Consider the following 16,960-nt stretch of genomic DNA (forward strand, 5'->3'; position numbering starts at 1 on the left):
ATTTTGTTTCTAAGAAAAGCCACTTAGGGAACAAGTTAGGTACTTCATTGTAATCGTTAGTGTACTGGCAAATTACAATAAATTAGATTTGCTATCAAAGGCTCAGTAGTAGAGAGCTGTCAATACTCTCTGCTCAGCTGAGTCCTTCCTGCACAAAGACATTATTGAGGGAATGTTCAAAGCTCCTCCACCTCCTCCCCATCTTGTTTGTTAGAATGACTGCCTGCTACATTTTTGTAACCGATCTTGTGAAAAAGTTCAGCTGTTGGCTTATCACTCAAATTTCAACAAGAAAGACAAGTAGCTTGCTTTTCATCTGATCCTTGTCCTTTGACTTACCTCACTCGGACAGCCAATAGTTAAAAATTCCATCAGTACTGCTGCATGAGTCATTTCACACAAACAATCCATGTCTTTAAAGGGCAGTCACCAGACAGGGAGATATAACAACAGAATTTTATTGTAGCCAAAGAGAATTGCTCCTAGTACCTATGGGGAATAAGAATAATGTGAATGTAATATAAATCTGACAATAGCACATAAAATAATGTCAATGAGCAATCTGAAGAAAACCAGCAATTGAAAGGAATGATTCCAGGCTATGAGGAGACGTCTTAAGAGTCCCACAAGCATGTAAAAATGATTACTTGTTTACGGGTTATCACCTACTAGAGGTTAAGATCATGAATCATTTTGGACAGTATCTGGCAGCCCACGCTCAAGCTAGCTCAATTTGAAAGACAGGACTCAGGACTACAAACTTATCTATGACTTTTTGGAGGAGAAGGGAACTCAGGGGTAAAAGGCAACAATCCAGCTGATGTATATTTTCATGCAATCTGCTGTTCTCTCAGAACAAGGCACACAGCACTATAAATATAAATAAATAATAAATATAAGAAAATATAATAAAGCTATTTCATAGTTAGTATGTAACAACAAAAGCACCGGTTTAGCTGGGAAAAAAAAAAAAAAAAAAACACCCCAAAAAGTGGGTAAAGGAAAGAGTAGTTAATTACCCTGTGGGAAAAAATAAGTAAGTGCAGTTAAAGCAATGCAAAATGAATATTCTAGAAAAAAAATGAAATTCTAGATATGGAAATTGATGATTCAAAACTGAAGTTGTTTTAGATCACTCTCTGTTTCTGACAGCATTTAGATGTTTTAGGGTATTAGCATAGTTATCATGTCTACTAGGGGCTGAGTACCACTATGATGGCAAATATTGGATTTATCACGTATTTGATGGTTAGCCATAAACGGAGTTATTTTTGCTAAAAAAAATATCTATTCTATAATTATCCATCTCTCAAGCATGAAATGTCCAAAAATTAGGAATATCTTGAATGAAGTTTATTTGTGGTAGCAGGTAAATATGGATGCAGAAGATTACTTGTACAAATTCTTATCAGGAGCATTAATTTATGAATATTATTATTATTGTCTTGTATGTAACGTCTATACCTAAAAATCTTGGGCAAGGCTGTCTAGAACCTAGACATGTAACTGTAACAATTAGGACATGTAGCACTCTCCTTCATTTTAAATGAGGGCTACTCTTCTAATTGCACCAGAACAGAACTTACTCATCAAAAAAAGGATTGATTCAATGGCAGCTTACCCATTGATTTCAATGGATTTCAATTCAAGTCCTGCCTAAAAATCTAGCAAACTATAAGGATTAGGAAGCACAGACCCAAGCAGTCACCTAACAGCGTAAGACAGGTTCTCGTGATCTAAAGCCAAGGCAGAAGATGAGAACAAATAAGTAAGCATCATGAATGGCTTTGACAATTTTTAATCTATGAATGTCCAAAGGACAAACATAGACAAGAAAAATAACAATAATCACGTATTAGTGTCACTTTTGAGTAGGACCTACTGATTTATGCTTGTTTACCTACAAAAAAATTCATTCTTTCCGAGTGCAAAGTAAATGGATTTCATAACTTTTAAGCCCCACAGCCAACACCTAAAGTATCAACAATAGCACAAAACCTACAAATGCTGATGAGGCAAAGTGATTTTTTTTTCCACAGTCCTGCCACACAATGCCTATTACTGCCTACATATTTTTCCATACAGTATCTGTATCTATCCCAATCCATCGTTGTATGAGGTAGAAATGTAGAGAAAGAGTAGATGAGGAACCATAGTATATCTTTTACTTACTGCATTCCCTTTAGAAGTTATAAATGACACAAGGAGGGAAGCAATACTGGAAAGTTATGAAAATATTTTCTCTACATAAGTATGCTGGAATAGGTGTGATTTGACTTTATAACTATTTAAAACCTGAAACAGACAGGGATAAGGGCAGTTACTATGGATGAAGACTAAAGACCTACAATGGAAAAGAAGTCAGAAGTAAGGGGACCTTTAGAAAATCACTGCTATACTCCATTAATCTTTTCAGAGATGATCAGATAACTGGACATGTGTACAGTGAAAGTATATGGGCCATAATTATTCTTTGGCAATGAGTTTGCTTCTTCCGGAATTAGTACTAATCCGTGACTGATGACAAACTGTTGAAGCTGATCCAGACATTCTCCAAGAAATTTGAAAAACTCCCATTAGTAAAACATTCAAGCTGGTTTTCACATTCATCACAGTTTCCTACCTGCTTCAGGTGTTTTCATATAATATAAAAATAAATAAGCACAAGGAAACTCAGAACTAAACATTTAAAATTTGTTGGTTTCCTTTTGGCCTGCCCTGGTTATTCCTGAAGATCTTCTTACATTGCTATTCTAATTCTGATTTCAGAAAAGCAATGCTTTGGGAAACACAGTGTAAAATGTCAATGCTACCAACGACTGCAGAAGGGCAGACCTTTGGTTTCCTGAATATGCACAGATATGCTGAATACTTCCATGGAAATTTCTTGATTTAAATTGCTGATCCACTAACTCCTACATTAACTCACAAACAGCATTGTGTTTCAAATCATGAATAAAAGCATTTTTTAATATGCTTTGGGAACCTCTGTATCTGAAGCAAAATATTACTGTAAAAACCATTTCCTTGTCTTACTTTTAGGATGTCAGATTAAAGAACATGTAGCCAGTTACTCAGTATGAGATCATAGAATCATAGAATCATAGGGTTGGAAGGGACCTCTGGAGATCATCTAGTCCAACCCCCCTGCCAGAGCAGGGACACCTTAGAGCAGGTTGTACAGGAACACATCCAGGCGGGTTTTGAATGTCTCCAGAGATGGAGACTCCACCACCTCCCTGGGCAGCCTGTTCCAGTGCTCTACCACCCTCAAGGTAAAGAAGTTGCTCCTCATGTTTAGGTGGAACTTCCTATACTCAAGTTTGTGCCTGTTACCTCTTGTCCTGTCACTGGGCACCACTGAAAAGAGCCTGGCCCCATCCTCCTGGCACCCACCCTTTAAGTATTTATAAGCATTGATCAGGTCCCCCCTCAACCGTCTTTTTTCCAGATGGAAAGAGACCTAATTGCCTCAGTCTTTCTTCATAAGAGAGGTGTTCCAGTCCCCTAATAATCTTGGTAGCCCTATGCTGCACCCTCTCCAGCAGTTCCCTGTCCTTCTTGAGCTGGGGAGCCCAGAACTGGACACAGTACTCCAGGTGCGGCCTCACCAAGGCAGAGTAGAGGGGAAGGATGACCTCCCTCGAACTGCTGGCCACCCTCTTCTTGATGCACCCCAGATGCCATTGGCCTTCTTGGCCACAAGGGCACATTGCTGGCTCATGGTCATCCTGTTGTCCACCAGGACTCCCAGATCTCTTTCTACAGAGCTGCTCTCCAGCAGGTCAGCCCCCAACCTGTACTGCTGCATGGGGTTATTCCTCCCCAGGTGCAGCACCCTACACTTGCCCTTATTGAATTTCATAAGATTCCTCTCCGCCCAACTCTCCAGCCTGTCCAGGTCTCTCTGTATGGCGGCACAGCCTTCTGGTGTGTCAGCCACCCCTCCCAGCTTTGTATCATCAGCAAACTTGCTGAGGGTGCACTCTATCCCCTCATCCAAGTCGTTGATGAATATATTGAACAGGACTGATATCGGTAACAAAGTATGGACATAAATATAGCCCATATCTCCCTATTTTTATAAATGTACAAAAATTTCTTTAAATGCGATCCTGATACTTACCAGCATTCCCCTAATAGTGGAAGACATTTCGCATAGTGTTCCTATTTAATTAATATGATTAATGACTTTGCAAGTCATTATTTGGTCATTGTTAAATGAAAAAAAAAAAAAAGAGTGATCAGGGAATTTGGTGGAAAATATGTTAGTTCAGGGTTTAGCCCAGAAATCAAAGCAGTAGTCATGCTAAGAAAAGTGTGAAAAACACATGAAGTATGTGATATGGAGTATATAAAATACAAAATTTCTGTTTCTCCGTTGTTCCTTGCATCTATAACAAAGATCAAATGACAGAAAACAAGACTTGTTTTTCCTTTACTGTCTGTCTTGATGCCTTCCTAATGCCTTTTTTCACTTTTTAATGATTTTTTGCATGTTCTTCTAAATTTATCAGCATACACGGATTGCAAATACAATTACAGGACAGCAACAAGAATATTATCCTACCTGGGAACACAGAAACTGAGAAGGCAAATGAGATGTTTTCATGCTTTATGCATGCATTTCTCTTGGTCCTTTTATCTCTTCTACATTGCTCGAGGAAAAGCTCATACGGCTCCTCTATCAATCTCTGTATGAACCAACTGCAGTTTAGGGCCCTTTGGCAGATGATCTGAAGTCAGTCTACATCTACTGAAATAAATGCACGCAGACTTATTAGGTTCCTGTAGCTTTTGGACGGATGACTGATAATCCTGACAGCTTGGCTATTAATTTTTTAATTAGAGATAAACCCAATATTATGTACCAGAGTAACAGAGGACCCAGCTGCCTTGTTGCTTTTCAATCAGGTGGTGCAGTAACAGGATTAACTAACTCTGAGAAATAGTTGCTGTACTGGTATACATATGGTTAACCGTGTGTCCCACAGTTTTGAAATAATATTCAGTGAACCTTTCTCTTCCAGCACAGCCTTCATGGGTCACAACCACTCAAAGAGCACAATGCCATCAGAACTCCAGGAAGACAGTATCTCTGCTTTTACCCTCCTCCAAATGCTAAGCTTTGATTGAAACCTAATTTCTGAAGGTTTCTTATGTGCAGGTTTTTGCTTTCTTTTACAGGTACATGGCCATTATTGATCCCTTGAAACCCCGGCTCTCTGCAACTGCTACCAAACTGGTCATTGGGAGCATATGGATTTTGGCTTTTCTGTTGGCCTTTCCACAGTGCCTATACTCCATAACCAAGGTGATGCCTGGGAGAACTCTTTGCTATGTAGCATGGCCAGGTGGTCCAAACCAGCATTTTACGTAAGCTTTTGTTTTTTTAAACTTGTGCACGGTAGTGTCTACACTTGCAATGGACTTGGCAAAAGGTGTGCAGTATCATGTAGATACTCTACATGCAGAATAACTAACAGCATTGACCATTGAGAAATGTAAAGTGGGTTTTCTAAGCTATAAAGAGTGCATTTTAAGTGATAAGTGGAACACGTTTGTTCTTTTCTACTTCTATGAGTATTCTCCATCCTATGCTGCATGTTTACCATCATTGCTTCACTTAATATGGCTACTTCTATACAGACAGAGATGGTTAAAAGTGGGGACAGAACCTGCAATTCAAAGCAAGCTTTCTTTTCATCCTAACCAGGAAAACAAGTATTTCCAGCCTCTCCTTGTCCTAATCAGTCTTTTTTTTGTCTGGGTCTGTTCATCAGAGGGTTGGATTTCCCCCAAGCATTCTGTTACATTATCACAATTACTTATGTCAGATATTAGTTCAAATAAGACAACTGTAAAACCTGTAATTTGTTCCAGTTTCTGAAAGTGTAGAATAACAGTCAATTACATTGAATATATCCTATTTGTCCCTCTGGCAGAATTAGGAATAAGTGATTACCTAGCCGTAGAAACATCATTTGCCCTTTCCTGTCCTCATTGGCATTTAAGATGAACTCTGTGTCCAAGGCTGAAAGCCTGTTTAACCATCCAGCATCAAATTTGACATTTGGCTCTCTTTCAGGCAGGTGAAAGAGGCCCTGATCATATATAATTTTTATCACTTCAGGAGCCATGCACAGATATTTCTCTTTAGGGCAGGAAGGTCACTCTCAGTGACGGCTGGGGATTCTTCACTGATCATTCATTGGGATTTTATCTGAAGATGGCAGGAACTAACAGGAGGCAAAAGAATTTCTTTTTTTTTTTTTTTCCCCCAGTGCTTACATCGGCAGCAACACATGGGCAACAGATCTGTGTTACCTATGTGCAACAGATCTGCCATATGAAGTACTTTGGGTAACACAGGACGCGTATTGGAGCCTTACCATTTAAATACTTGTTTTCTTCTTTCATTTATGGTCCAGACGAGCTAAAACCCCCTAGCTTGCCCTTAGGGTACTTGGCTGTGCAATAATTAAATAAATCCAGCTAGTTATGGACAAACACACCTTATTCTGAGTCACTAATCATGAAAACTATAGAGTCTTTCTTAATTTATGCTAGTGCAAGTTCAGAATCAGAACTAGAAACCCCATAAAGCACTTGCATTAAAATGTAAATAAATTTGCAGTGCAATTCTAGACTTTCAAAAGACAGTGAAAACACTGAGTACTAGCCCGTGAATATAAAACATGCTTTGTGCTACAGTAGCTCTCTTGACTTCTAGCAGTCCATTCCATTGGCATAGCTCCTCTGAAAGTACTTGTCAGCTTAATGCTTTTTCATTGCAGGTATCATGTCATTGTGATTGTGCTGGTCTACTGCTTTCCACTACTTGTCATGGGCATCACTTACTCCATAGTAGGAATTACCCTCTGGGGAGGAGAAATACCAGGCGACACATCCAACAAATATCACGAGCAGCTCAAAGCTAAGAGAAAGGTACTGTTCCATTAAACCTCCCTAAGTGAATCCTGATAACACCACCTGCAATTGTTTTGCAAAGTATCACAGTATATTCTTTCAGAAACACCAAGTCACTTGAAATAACAGTAATGAGCGATCTCAGTCTGAGAGAGTTGGGGCTGTTCAGCCTGGAGAAAACTCCAGGGAAACCTCATAGCAGCTTTCCAGTATCTGAAGGGGGCCTACAAGAAAGCTGGAGAGAGACTTTTTATGAGGGCATATAGTAATAGGATGAGAGGTAATGGCTTCAAACTGGAAGAGGGTAGATTTAGAATACATATCGGAAAGAAATTTTTCACTATGAGGGTGGTGAACCACTGGAACAGGTTGCCCAGAGAAGCTGTGGAGGCCCCATCCCTGGAGGTGTTCAAGGCCATGCTGGATGGGGCTTTGAGCAATCAGGTCTAGTGGAAGGTGTCCCTGCCTATGGCAGGGGGATTGGAACTAGGTGATCTTGAAGGTCCCTTCCAACCTAAACCGTTCTATGATTCTATGATCTACTTCGATAAAAAATTTTATTAAGTTTGATGTCTACTATGTTCACTAGCTGTTCTTTTTTGAACTTTACTGTTCATCATTAAATAAAGTTAATATTTGGATTTTAACTTCTTACTCCACATGTAGCATATTGTGTGTCTGATATGTGGAAAATAAACCCAACTGTTTCGCCTTTACAGAGCTAAAATACTCAGTTTTGTACAACAGGCTAACAAACCATTAGATCCTTGTGGGCCAGATTCTCATCCTACTAAAAGAAAAATGAACCTTGCTGTAATTTCAGTAGATTAAGGTCCACGCATCTTTGAGATGAGTGCTGATTGGCCTGTTCATGCTGAATAATTTAGGTTTTAAATCAATAACTTTTGGTGAAAAATACAAACATTTTCCAGCTATTTTCTTTCAATATGTTTCCCTGTAAGTATTACCTAATCTAACAAGACTGTGGATTGCTTATGAACTGATTATTTGACTATTTCCAGTTTAGTTTTCATGATGTTGCAGTGCCATGGAGGTTTCTTTCTTATAACATCCTTTTTCTTAACCTAACTTTTCTTCTTTAATAGGGCAGTCCTTCTTATTTTCATTTCTGCCAATTTTTTTCATACTAAAATGCATGTAACCCTTCAGATTTGTAAAAATGCTACCCTAACATAGAGTTCTAACTCACAGGGATGAGCACATATTCAGTTGCTCAGTTTGCTTCCTGGTACCATGAATCTGTTTGAACAGTGGTATATGCTACCACACTGTAGCAATACCAGAGTGCAGCATATTGGGTCCTGAGACAATAGGAGATCTTCTGCAAATACTGAAGAACACTGATGTTTCTGTTACTTTCAGGACACTGCCAGGAATATGAAAGCCTTTTCTCCCCACATACTACACAGAAAAAGTTGTTATGCCAGAGGATATATGAAAGGAAAGATTGGGATCATTTTCTCATTCATACACCTTCAGACTCGTAAGAGACAAGTGCAAAACTTTCTATGGCAAGTTTCAGTTGTCAGAACAGTAGACATACCTAGACAGCTTTACCGTATGATGTGCAATGGCCCCCATGAAACGAAAGGTATTATTTATTTTTGCCTTTACATAGCTATTTTAAGAGGGCAAAATGCTAGCTTCCCTTAAGCAAAATACAGTTTGACTAGTATTATCACTACTATTGCCTTATACATGTTCAGAGATTATTTGGAATGTGAATGGAGAGAAAATGATGAAAAATCGTCATGGAAAACTAACCAGTATGTTTTGCATATTTGCCCCAAAATGAAATTATTGGACTAATTTCCAGAAATGCTGAAAGCATATTAAAGGTCAGCATTTTACTCTTTAAAATTATCCATAGATGTCCAACATTACCATCACAGTCTTTGCCATGCATGTTGTCACTTACCAAAAAGTTTATTTTCAAAGTTATGGAATTACTTTTCCTACTGAACATAAGCAGAAAAAGATTTCACTGGTCAATTAACCGTGCTGTTACCAATACTTCTCTCTCAACCAGTGAAAAAAGGAAGCAAATATTCAGTGGAGGGTGCCTGGGGTTTGACTGTAAAGCCAAACTGAGGAATCACTTTCTGTAACAGACACAGTTTGCAAAAGCAAGTGTGGAAAGAAAATTATTAAAAGCTAACTTGGAGAACCAAGACATCTCAGAACTTTGGCACCTGTTATTATAATGACTAAGTAAAACATCTTATGTCATAAAAACTAGAGGTCTGTGAAAGGAAAAGCTGCCTCCTACTATATTCTATGAAGGGTCCAACTAAATCCCTTGAATACTTTAAAAACAGCACCTCTTTAGAACTCTAAATATATGCAAAAGACAAGAAGTAGCATCCTTAATTAAAGGATTTTAAATGTGAGAGTACTGGAATGCATGCCTTCAACACATGCAACAATGGGATTAAATTATGTGCAGATATATTATAACTGCATCAGAAACTTTATTGGGAGAGCTCCATAACATCTCTTCAATTCCACTGCTGTGCTCTCTGGCAGGATTTATGAAATAACTGGTATTTGGAAAGATGAATCATAATTGGTCATTCATGGAGATGAACTAATGGGCTAGAATCCAAATAAAGCTATCACTCAGCCTGTCTCTGATAACAGAGCTATTGCTTTTCCTTTGTTAAAACAAAGAAATCATCTGTTTTTCTCGCTATTTAGCATGAAGATATCTAGGCATATGGAAAGTCTTTACTGGCTGCACTTATAATGAAGGAGAAATATAAAATAGTTGACTGCCTGTTTCATATTATGCAATGATACAGTGCAAAGGAAGGTTGATTAGGACTGTTTGAAATAGTATTTAATGTCAAGAAAGTCTTCAAAGAAGACCTTTCAAAGAAACCATGTTTGCCAAGAAAAGGTTTGAAGCTTGAGAAAGTTGTTAGTAGTTTGATAGATAGTCTCATCACTTCATATGCGTGACTGTGCAATGCAGCCTAAATCCTTCTGAGAGCAACATCAAAGAACGCAAATAATTTCATAGTACACACTACAGGCTGGGCAACACAAAGTCATACCTAGTATCTTTAAGGGTCAAAGACTTGAATGTTTTAGAAATTCAGGACAGCATGAGATGATTACTACTACTTTTTTTATTTTTTTTCTTGACAGAACAAATGTCTCAGGGACTGACCCATTTAAATTTGCTTGAACTTCTTTTGAACTTCTAAACATCCATCACATGTGGGAACCTTGCAGCCGTTCCCCCTCCTTTCTAAAGCTCCTGGCATGAGTCTGACTGATATTGAGCTGAACATCACTTATTGTCCTGCAATTCCCATTTTCACAAGCCAAAATTATAGTTTCATATGTCATAAATAACTGAAGTTTATATAGGCAGCTCATAGTGTTACTATCAGTTTTATTAGGCCAAAGTATTCTTTATATTTAATGCAAGTAATTAGACACTTACTCTCAGATGTTTCCACACTGTTTTTTCTATCTAACCTTCTGGTCCAATTCCTCTTCCAACTTTACTTAACCTGTAAGAAGGGATAATCATGTACTGTAAATAAAGTCAATCAGTTACTGTTATCTTTATCAAGAGATTCAGTTCTGATACCACTTTCTTCTGAAAAAATAGTGTTTCTCTCAACAGAATACACCATTGACTTGTCCCGATAGGAAGAATACAGAAGAACAGAAAACACTCTCCTTAGCTTTTATATCTTATCTTTACGATTCCCCTTACCTCTATTAACTTTATGATATGTCACAGTGCAGCCTTCTCAGCAATTTTCATGATTCCTCCATACTTATGCTTCTGCCTCGCTTCTTTGCTTCTTCTAACACAGCTGGAGGTGTTATCTCAACTTGAATGCAATGAAGTTTGCAATGAAGATTGATTAAAAGTATTTTGCAAATTTGCATGTAAAAACAGTTTATTAGTTACTCACAGTGTTACAGGAAAGAGATGGTCAGGTTTACCAGCCTAACTGCACAAGGAAATTTTCAAAGTTTTCCATGTATATTTTGACAGCGAAAGTAGACATCCCATATCGATTTACAGACAAATGCATCTATTTAATCAGTTAATACAATACATGCAACACAGTGGAGGAGAAAATGGAAAAGTAGAAAACTTAAGACTTCCATCTGAAAAGAAAATAATATTCAAAACAATGCAGGACTGGAGGAATAATGATGTGATGAGAACCACTTTTGAAATTGTGTTTGAAATATTACATAGCATGAGAAGCCAAATCAAGTAAGATGGCAGGACACACTTGTCCAAGTCAGGGTCAAAATGGACATGAAAATTCAAAAATCACTTAAAATTATAGGTGTGAAAAGCTTTTACCAGATAAACAGAAATATCCAGGTGAAGTCTTAAAGGACTACAAGCAAATATTACAGAAATGCACCCCAATAATTTTAAATAATTTTCTGGAATACTTATGTGAAATATTTCCCCTCTTTCACAGATTACAGAAGTAAGCAACAGGACAGAATCTGAACAAATGGTCTCTGTAAGAACTACTGTGTCAACACTCCACACAAAGCCACTCACATGTATTTCTCTTTGTTCTCTTTTTTTTTTTTTTTTTTTTTTTCTTTCATTTAGAGGAGGATTTAGATGAAGTGCAAAGAAGGGCAACTAAAGTGATCAAAGGTCTTATGAAGAGGCTAAAATGGCCTAGGCTTCTCAGTTTGGAGAGGAGGCAGCCAAGGAATGAGATGATCAAGGTTTACAGAATAACGAAGTTCGTAGATAAAATGACTGAAGAACTATTGGTTACTAAATCTTGAAATACAAGAACTAATAGGAGAGCAGTTTAAAGCAGATAGAAGAGAGATTACTTTAAGAGAAGGTAATTTAAGAGTTGGTAAAGAGCTTCTCTCCTGCCATAAGCTATGATCTGAGAAGTTTCGGAAAGAGATTAGGCAAATTATCAGGCAATAAATTCATAAATAGCTACTGAAAAGATGAAGCAGGGATGCACCCTTCCATAATACAATTTTGGATTCTGGGGCTGTATTAGGAAAATAAAAGATGGAAAACGGCCAGGTTCATGGGATCTCCCTAAACAGCACCTCCTACTGCCACTGTCAGAGGGAGAATTGTAGGATAGACGGACAAGTGTCCAGTAGGAATTGTCTTATGTCCTTATGTTCTTTTTTTACATAGCAGTACAGCTATAAATATATAGTTCTGCATATTACTCCCAGCTTCTCACTGACTTTCAGTGCAACTGAAAAGGCAGATTTTCCTTTTTTTTTTACCACATATGAATACACGACATGAAATCATGTTAAAATACATTTTATAGTACATGGCACAAAATAAAAAATGCACTAGCTGGAAACAATGATACTTTTGCTGGCATTAAATGGTAGCTGACCAGGTCCGGATGAAAGAAAGAAGTTGAATTGTTTTACTATAGAGTAGTTTATTAAGAGGCAGAATTTGTTAAACTAAAAAAAAAAAAAAAAAAAAAAAGAGAGAGAGAGAGAAAGAAAAAGTAAGAGTCAAAGCCCAAAACATCACAGCATAGAATCAAAACTCATGGAACACTGAATTAATTATGAGCACTCACAAAAGCTGATACAGATTTGGAAGAAACCATACTTATAATATAAAGCTTATTCATCAAAAATAGGTGATGAGAATATTACACTATGAACTTACATGTCATATGGTAAGTAATTCTGAAATCAAAGATCCTTGTTGTTAACAAGCAACCACTAAGTCTAGACAGACAGACTAGTTAGATACTGCCCCACTCTTTAAACCTCACATGAAAGTTTGCATTCAGCCATAAGAAACAAAATGTTTTGACACTCTGCATCCAAAGATTTGTCTTGCATGTGACTTCCTATTTTCTGCCAACACTATCTTGAAACCTTACTTTTATCCTAGACGTTTGTTCAGGCTTTTTCAAGGTTGGAAAATAATTGCTACCCCAGGGGGATGCACATGGACATGGTAACTTTAATACCTTCCCAGTTATTTAAGCAATCTATCTTCTAATTTTTTCCCAGCAAGAGGATCAGCATTCCAATCTCCAATAACTTATGTGTTATATTGCATTTATTCCAGTGGCATAAGGGAGTTAAACAGTTTAATGTAACACGAAGTCGATATAACTTCATTATCCTAAATTCCATTAAAAAACAGCTGCAATCAACTACTCTCCATGGCTTTGTACTACAGACTTCAACAGACAGTCCAAATCTTCACAGCTGACACTCTAGTCTATACTGAATCACCACCTATGAATGTTTTTTAAAAGTCAGACAGTAATAACCACAGAATTTTTTGGCCTTTATTCAGGTAATGGTCTACCAAGGCTGCACACGTGCCTAAATATCCGCTTCTCCATGTTCTGTATGCAAAGAGAACCAAATCCTGGAGCACGCAGGTACAGGAGGACGGCATCTGGGTTAGAGCTCATCCAGATTGGCCATGTAACAGCAGACTGTGGAAGAGACTTATATTGCCATCATGCCTTTCCCACCACTTATTTATTCATGGAGCATGAATATTTCCACCTCGTAGATTCATTTGTGCTTGTGATTCATGGACAGAAACGACTGCCATGCTGATGTAGGAGCACTTTGCTTACATACTGACAAAGTGCCCACTCCAGAACTGTGCAAACATACACAAACGGGCATGTGCGCTTCCCCTCTGGGAAGGTACTCCTTCCTTTTGGTTGACTTTACCTTTCTGAGAGTGATAAGTGAGACAACCCATCCATTGTAGCATGCAGTAATGAGGCACAGAAATTCAATTTCTTAGGCATAATATGTACCTCCTGCCAAAAATCGATGCCTGTGTAATTTTTTGGTCCTTCAGTAATTGTATTCTGTAAATGGGTCTATTCTTTGACTTTACAGAGATTGAAAATGAAAATAAAATGAAAAAAGATAGGGGTACGCTAGAACAGAAACAACAGAGAAGAGGAAGCTGGAGAATTAAACCCTATTTTAGGAACAGGTGGTCTCACCTAACAGACATAGCACTATGGCTTATATTCTGTGGATGGCTATATTGCTTGATTATCTGAAATTTCATACAGCTACAGTTAAATTATTATTTATCTGAAACGCTGGTATGTTATGAGTGCTGCTGTTATGAGTGCCTTGTAGGCCAAAGCTTTATCACGGTGGAAAACCACAGCTGAACTTCAGTGCAGCCATTCATAAATTTAGCAAGCATTGTTCAGCACATTCAAAAAGCAAAAAGACTAATCAATATCAGGTTGAAGGACAATTTACCCCCAGCTAACACCAGTTGTGTACGTTTCACCGCTTTGTTGTCAGTCAACAACCAAATCAACACAGAGATGCGTTTAAAGGATTCCAGTCCTAACATGGAAATGTCTGCTGATTTATTCCTTAGACAGTTGAAGGTATGACAAAAATACCACCCAAAGTGGCAGCTTGTTATGGTCATAGTATGTCTTTTCTCTACATGAAATACAACGAATGGAACCAAAATTTTCTGAAATTATTAGCTCAGAATGTCTCTTTGTTTTCCCTACCATAAAACTAGTGGAACTTCATGATTTCATACTTTTAAGTCAGTCTCCTCTGAGGTTAGACTTACCTACTCGCATATCTTAGACTTCATGAAACTACTCTAGAAATTACATCCATTTGAAGATTTTCATATCACTAAGACATGGCAAGTTTTAAAGATCAGTTTTATCTGTGGTTATGTTTGACATCATTGTCACATTTCTTGCTTAAAGTAAAGAAAAAAAACAGAAAGAAGGAATTCCCAGGAGCTTTTAAAGGTTCCTCCAAAAGCAAACTAGTCCCTTGTTTGCCAAACATCTGAAGATGTTGAGCTGTGTCCAGAGCTTTGTCCACTTATTCCCTGGGTGTCAGTTTGTCTCTTACAATATTAAAATGTTAAAAGATAACAGGAGAAGAACCAGCCTCAGCACCCAAGACCTTTCATCACAGACAACCCTAACATAATTCCTCTGATATCAACTTAAACCTCCATCTTAAAACCATTTTGCCTTCTAGACTACTACGTTTAAAGCAAAGTGTTCTAAAAATTTCACCACTCCAAGAGTTCCAAGAGTTCCAATTTCCAGGCTAAATTTTTTTTATGGACAGGTATATTTCGGCCATTATTTTCTGTTAGCTTAATTAATTACTTATTATCTCTCACTGGTGCCACCTCTAGAAATGTTTTTATAGCCATATCCTCTCTCAGCCTTTATTTACATTCATTACATAAATGAAACAAGTGCTTCTGGTCTTCTTTTGTATAACAACATCTGTATGCAACAAGTGACCAAAACCGGACAAGGAATGCCAGCAATGAAGTTTCACCATGGTCTTGCATAGTGGTAATAATACTTTCCTGTCTCCACTGAAAATGCCTCATCTGGAACATCCTAATATCTCATTTATTCCTTTCATTAAGCTGATGACCTGGTTGTGCTGTAATGAGTCTCTTCCTCATTTGTTCACAACAGCTGATTCCACAACCCACAACAGAACATTTTATTAGTCCTTAATTCAGCAAATCCCAGATTTTTTCCGAGTATGATCCAACCTAGTTGTTGTCTCTGAATGTGTCTCATCTAACCTGCAAAGTTATCCCACTATATATACTAAATTGCAACTATGTGTATAGCTCTGTATAGATAGATAAGAGGGAGCTCACAGGAAGCCCCTTCCTCACTAAGTCCCTGTAGGGAAGTCATGAACAAATTAATTTAAGCATAAGTTCTGAGTCTGTTGAGCTTTCTGGAATAGTGCTCAGCACTTGTATGGTGAAAAGTCCAAGAAACCTGATACAGAAAAGTCATTTTGGAAGACAGCGGTGCCAAGAGCTGTATATCCAGCAGAACAGAACTGAAGCTCCAGTATTGCACTTATACACTTTTACATTCATTACACGTTGCTATTCATGTAAAAAAAAAAAAAAACACGTAATTTCAGCATGTCTCTTTCTAAGTTAAAGCAGAGACGATATGACTACTTACTTAAGACTTAGCGTGAGACCTCACTAAACTCCTGCTATAGCATGAATTTACAAGGCAGAAACCAGATGAAACAGCCCGGAGACATCCCAAATGGTGGCAGAAGCTGAACTGCAGGGAACCTACAATATTCCAAATGTTCTTTTTAGAAGCAGGTGAAAATTATCACTTACACACAGAGGGGTGTCTGCTATGTCTGTTGATACCTTCACCTAATGAATTTAATCCTTTAAGTCAAGTACTTCATGCTTTAGAAGTTTCTGGACTGCAACATTGTAAACAACATATTCAAAGCACCTTTATGCCATTACTCGTTTTCTGGGGTGGATAGAAAGAGTTCCTTTGATTTCTACAGGCTCTGGATAGGGTTTCCTAGGAAACAGTTTCAGCCACACTGACACAGGTCAGCTTATACCTTATTCCACAGGAGTATCCAACCAGTGCAGTAGTGATCAGTGTGTTGACCATTATGGCCAAGTAGTGTGGATACTTTAGTATTTCAAATAATGCTAAAATGTCTGTATGAAAGCAGAAACAGCAGATGCTGTCAGGACAATGACACTCCTGATACTTTTCAGCAAGAATAAGTGACCAGAGCGTATACCAACTTTTTACTGACCAAATATTTCCAAGATGTTCTGTATGCGAGTTACAAGTCTACTTCCCCTAATAAATTCATAACCTTGTACAGTTGTTTGTGGAATAACAAAAATAAACTAAGTGCATCAAATGCAAAATATAAACCTCAAGCATTGCTGACGCTAACAACTGAATTTAAATTGAAATAGACTGGGGGACATTTTTTTTTTTTCTTATGTGGTAATAAACACTTTTCCTTCAGCCTTTGAAAGGGAAGATGTTACTGCCATTGAAAATGCATAATTATGATGGCAATAAAAGAACAGCTTTAACTGTGCTGTTTTTTTTTAAACAGAATTTTTCCATGCATTTTAAACAAAGACAGTCCAGGAATAACTTGCTTCATCTTCAGCCAACACAATTTTATTCCTATCAACAGAAAA

At 37.7% G+C, this 16,960-nt stretch overlaps 2 protein-coding genes across 2 annotated transcripts in view; one reads left to right on the forward strand and one right to left on the reverse strand.

Annotated features, from left to right (window-relative positions):
* Nucleotides 1–16,960, forward strand: part of TACR3 (tachykinin receptor 3) — a gene marked incomplete at both ends in the record, with an annotated part of 40,573 nt that overhangs the window by 12,279 nt on the left and 11,334 nt on the right. Inside the window, 2 exons of the mRNA XM_082483034.1 lie at nucleotides 5,188–5,376; nucleotides 6,798–6,948. Coding sequence (XP_082339160.1) covers nucleotides 5,188–5,376; nucleotides 6,798–6,948 — 340 coding nt within the window. The remainder of the gene's footprint in view (nucleotides 1–5,187; nucleotides 5,377–6,797; nucleotides 6,949–16,960) is intronic.
* Nucleotides 463–16,960, reverse strand: part of CISD2 (CDGSH iron sulfur domain 2) — a 201,259-nt gene continuing 184,761 nt past the window's right edge. The window contains exons 6-7 of the transcript XR_014269188.1: nucleotides 10,403–10,472; nucleotides 463–489 (exon numbers count right to left, since the gene is read on the reverse strand). The gene's annotated coding sequence lies outside the window, so the exon portion shown is untranslated. The remainder of the gene's footprint in view (nucleotides 490–10,402; nucleotides 10,473–16,960) is intronic.

This window comes from Vanellus vanellus (genome assembly GCF_965231255.1).
Source record: "Vanellus vanellus genome assembly, chromosome: 4".
NCBI lineage: Eukaryota > Metazoa > Chordata > Aves > Charadriiformes > Charadriidae > Vanellus > Vanellus vanellus.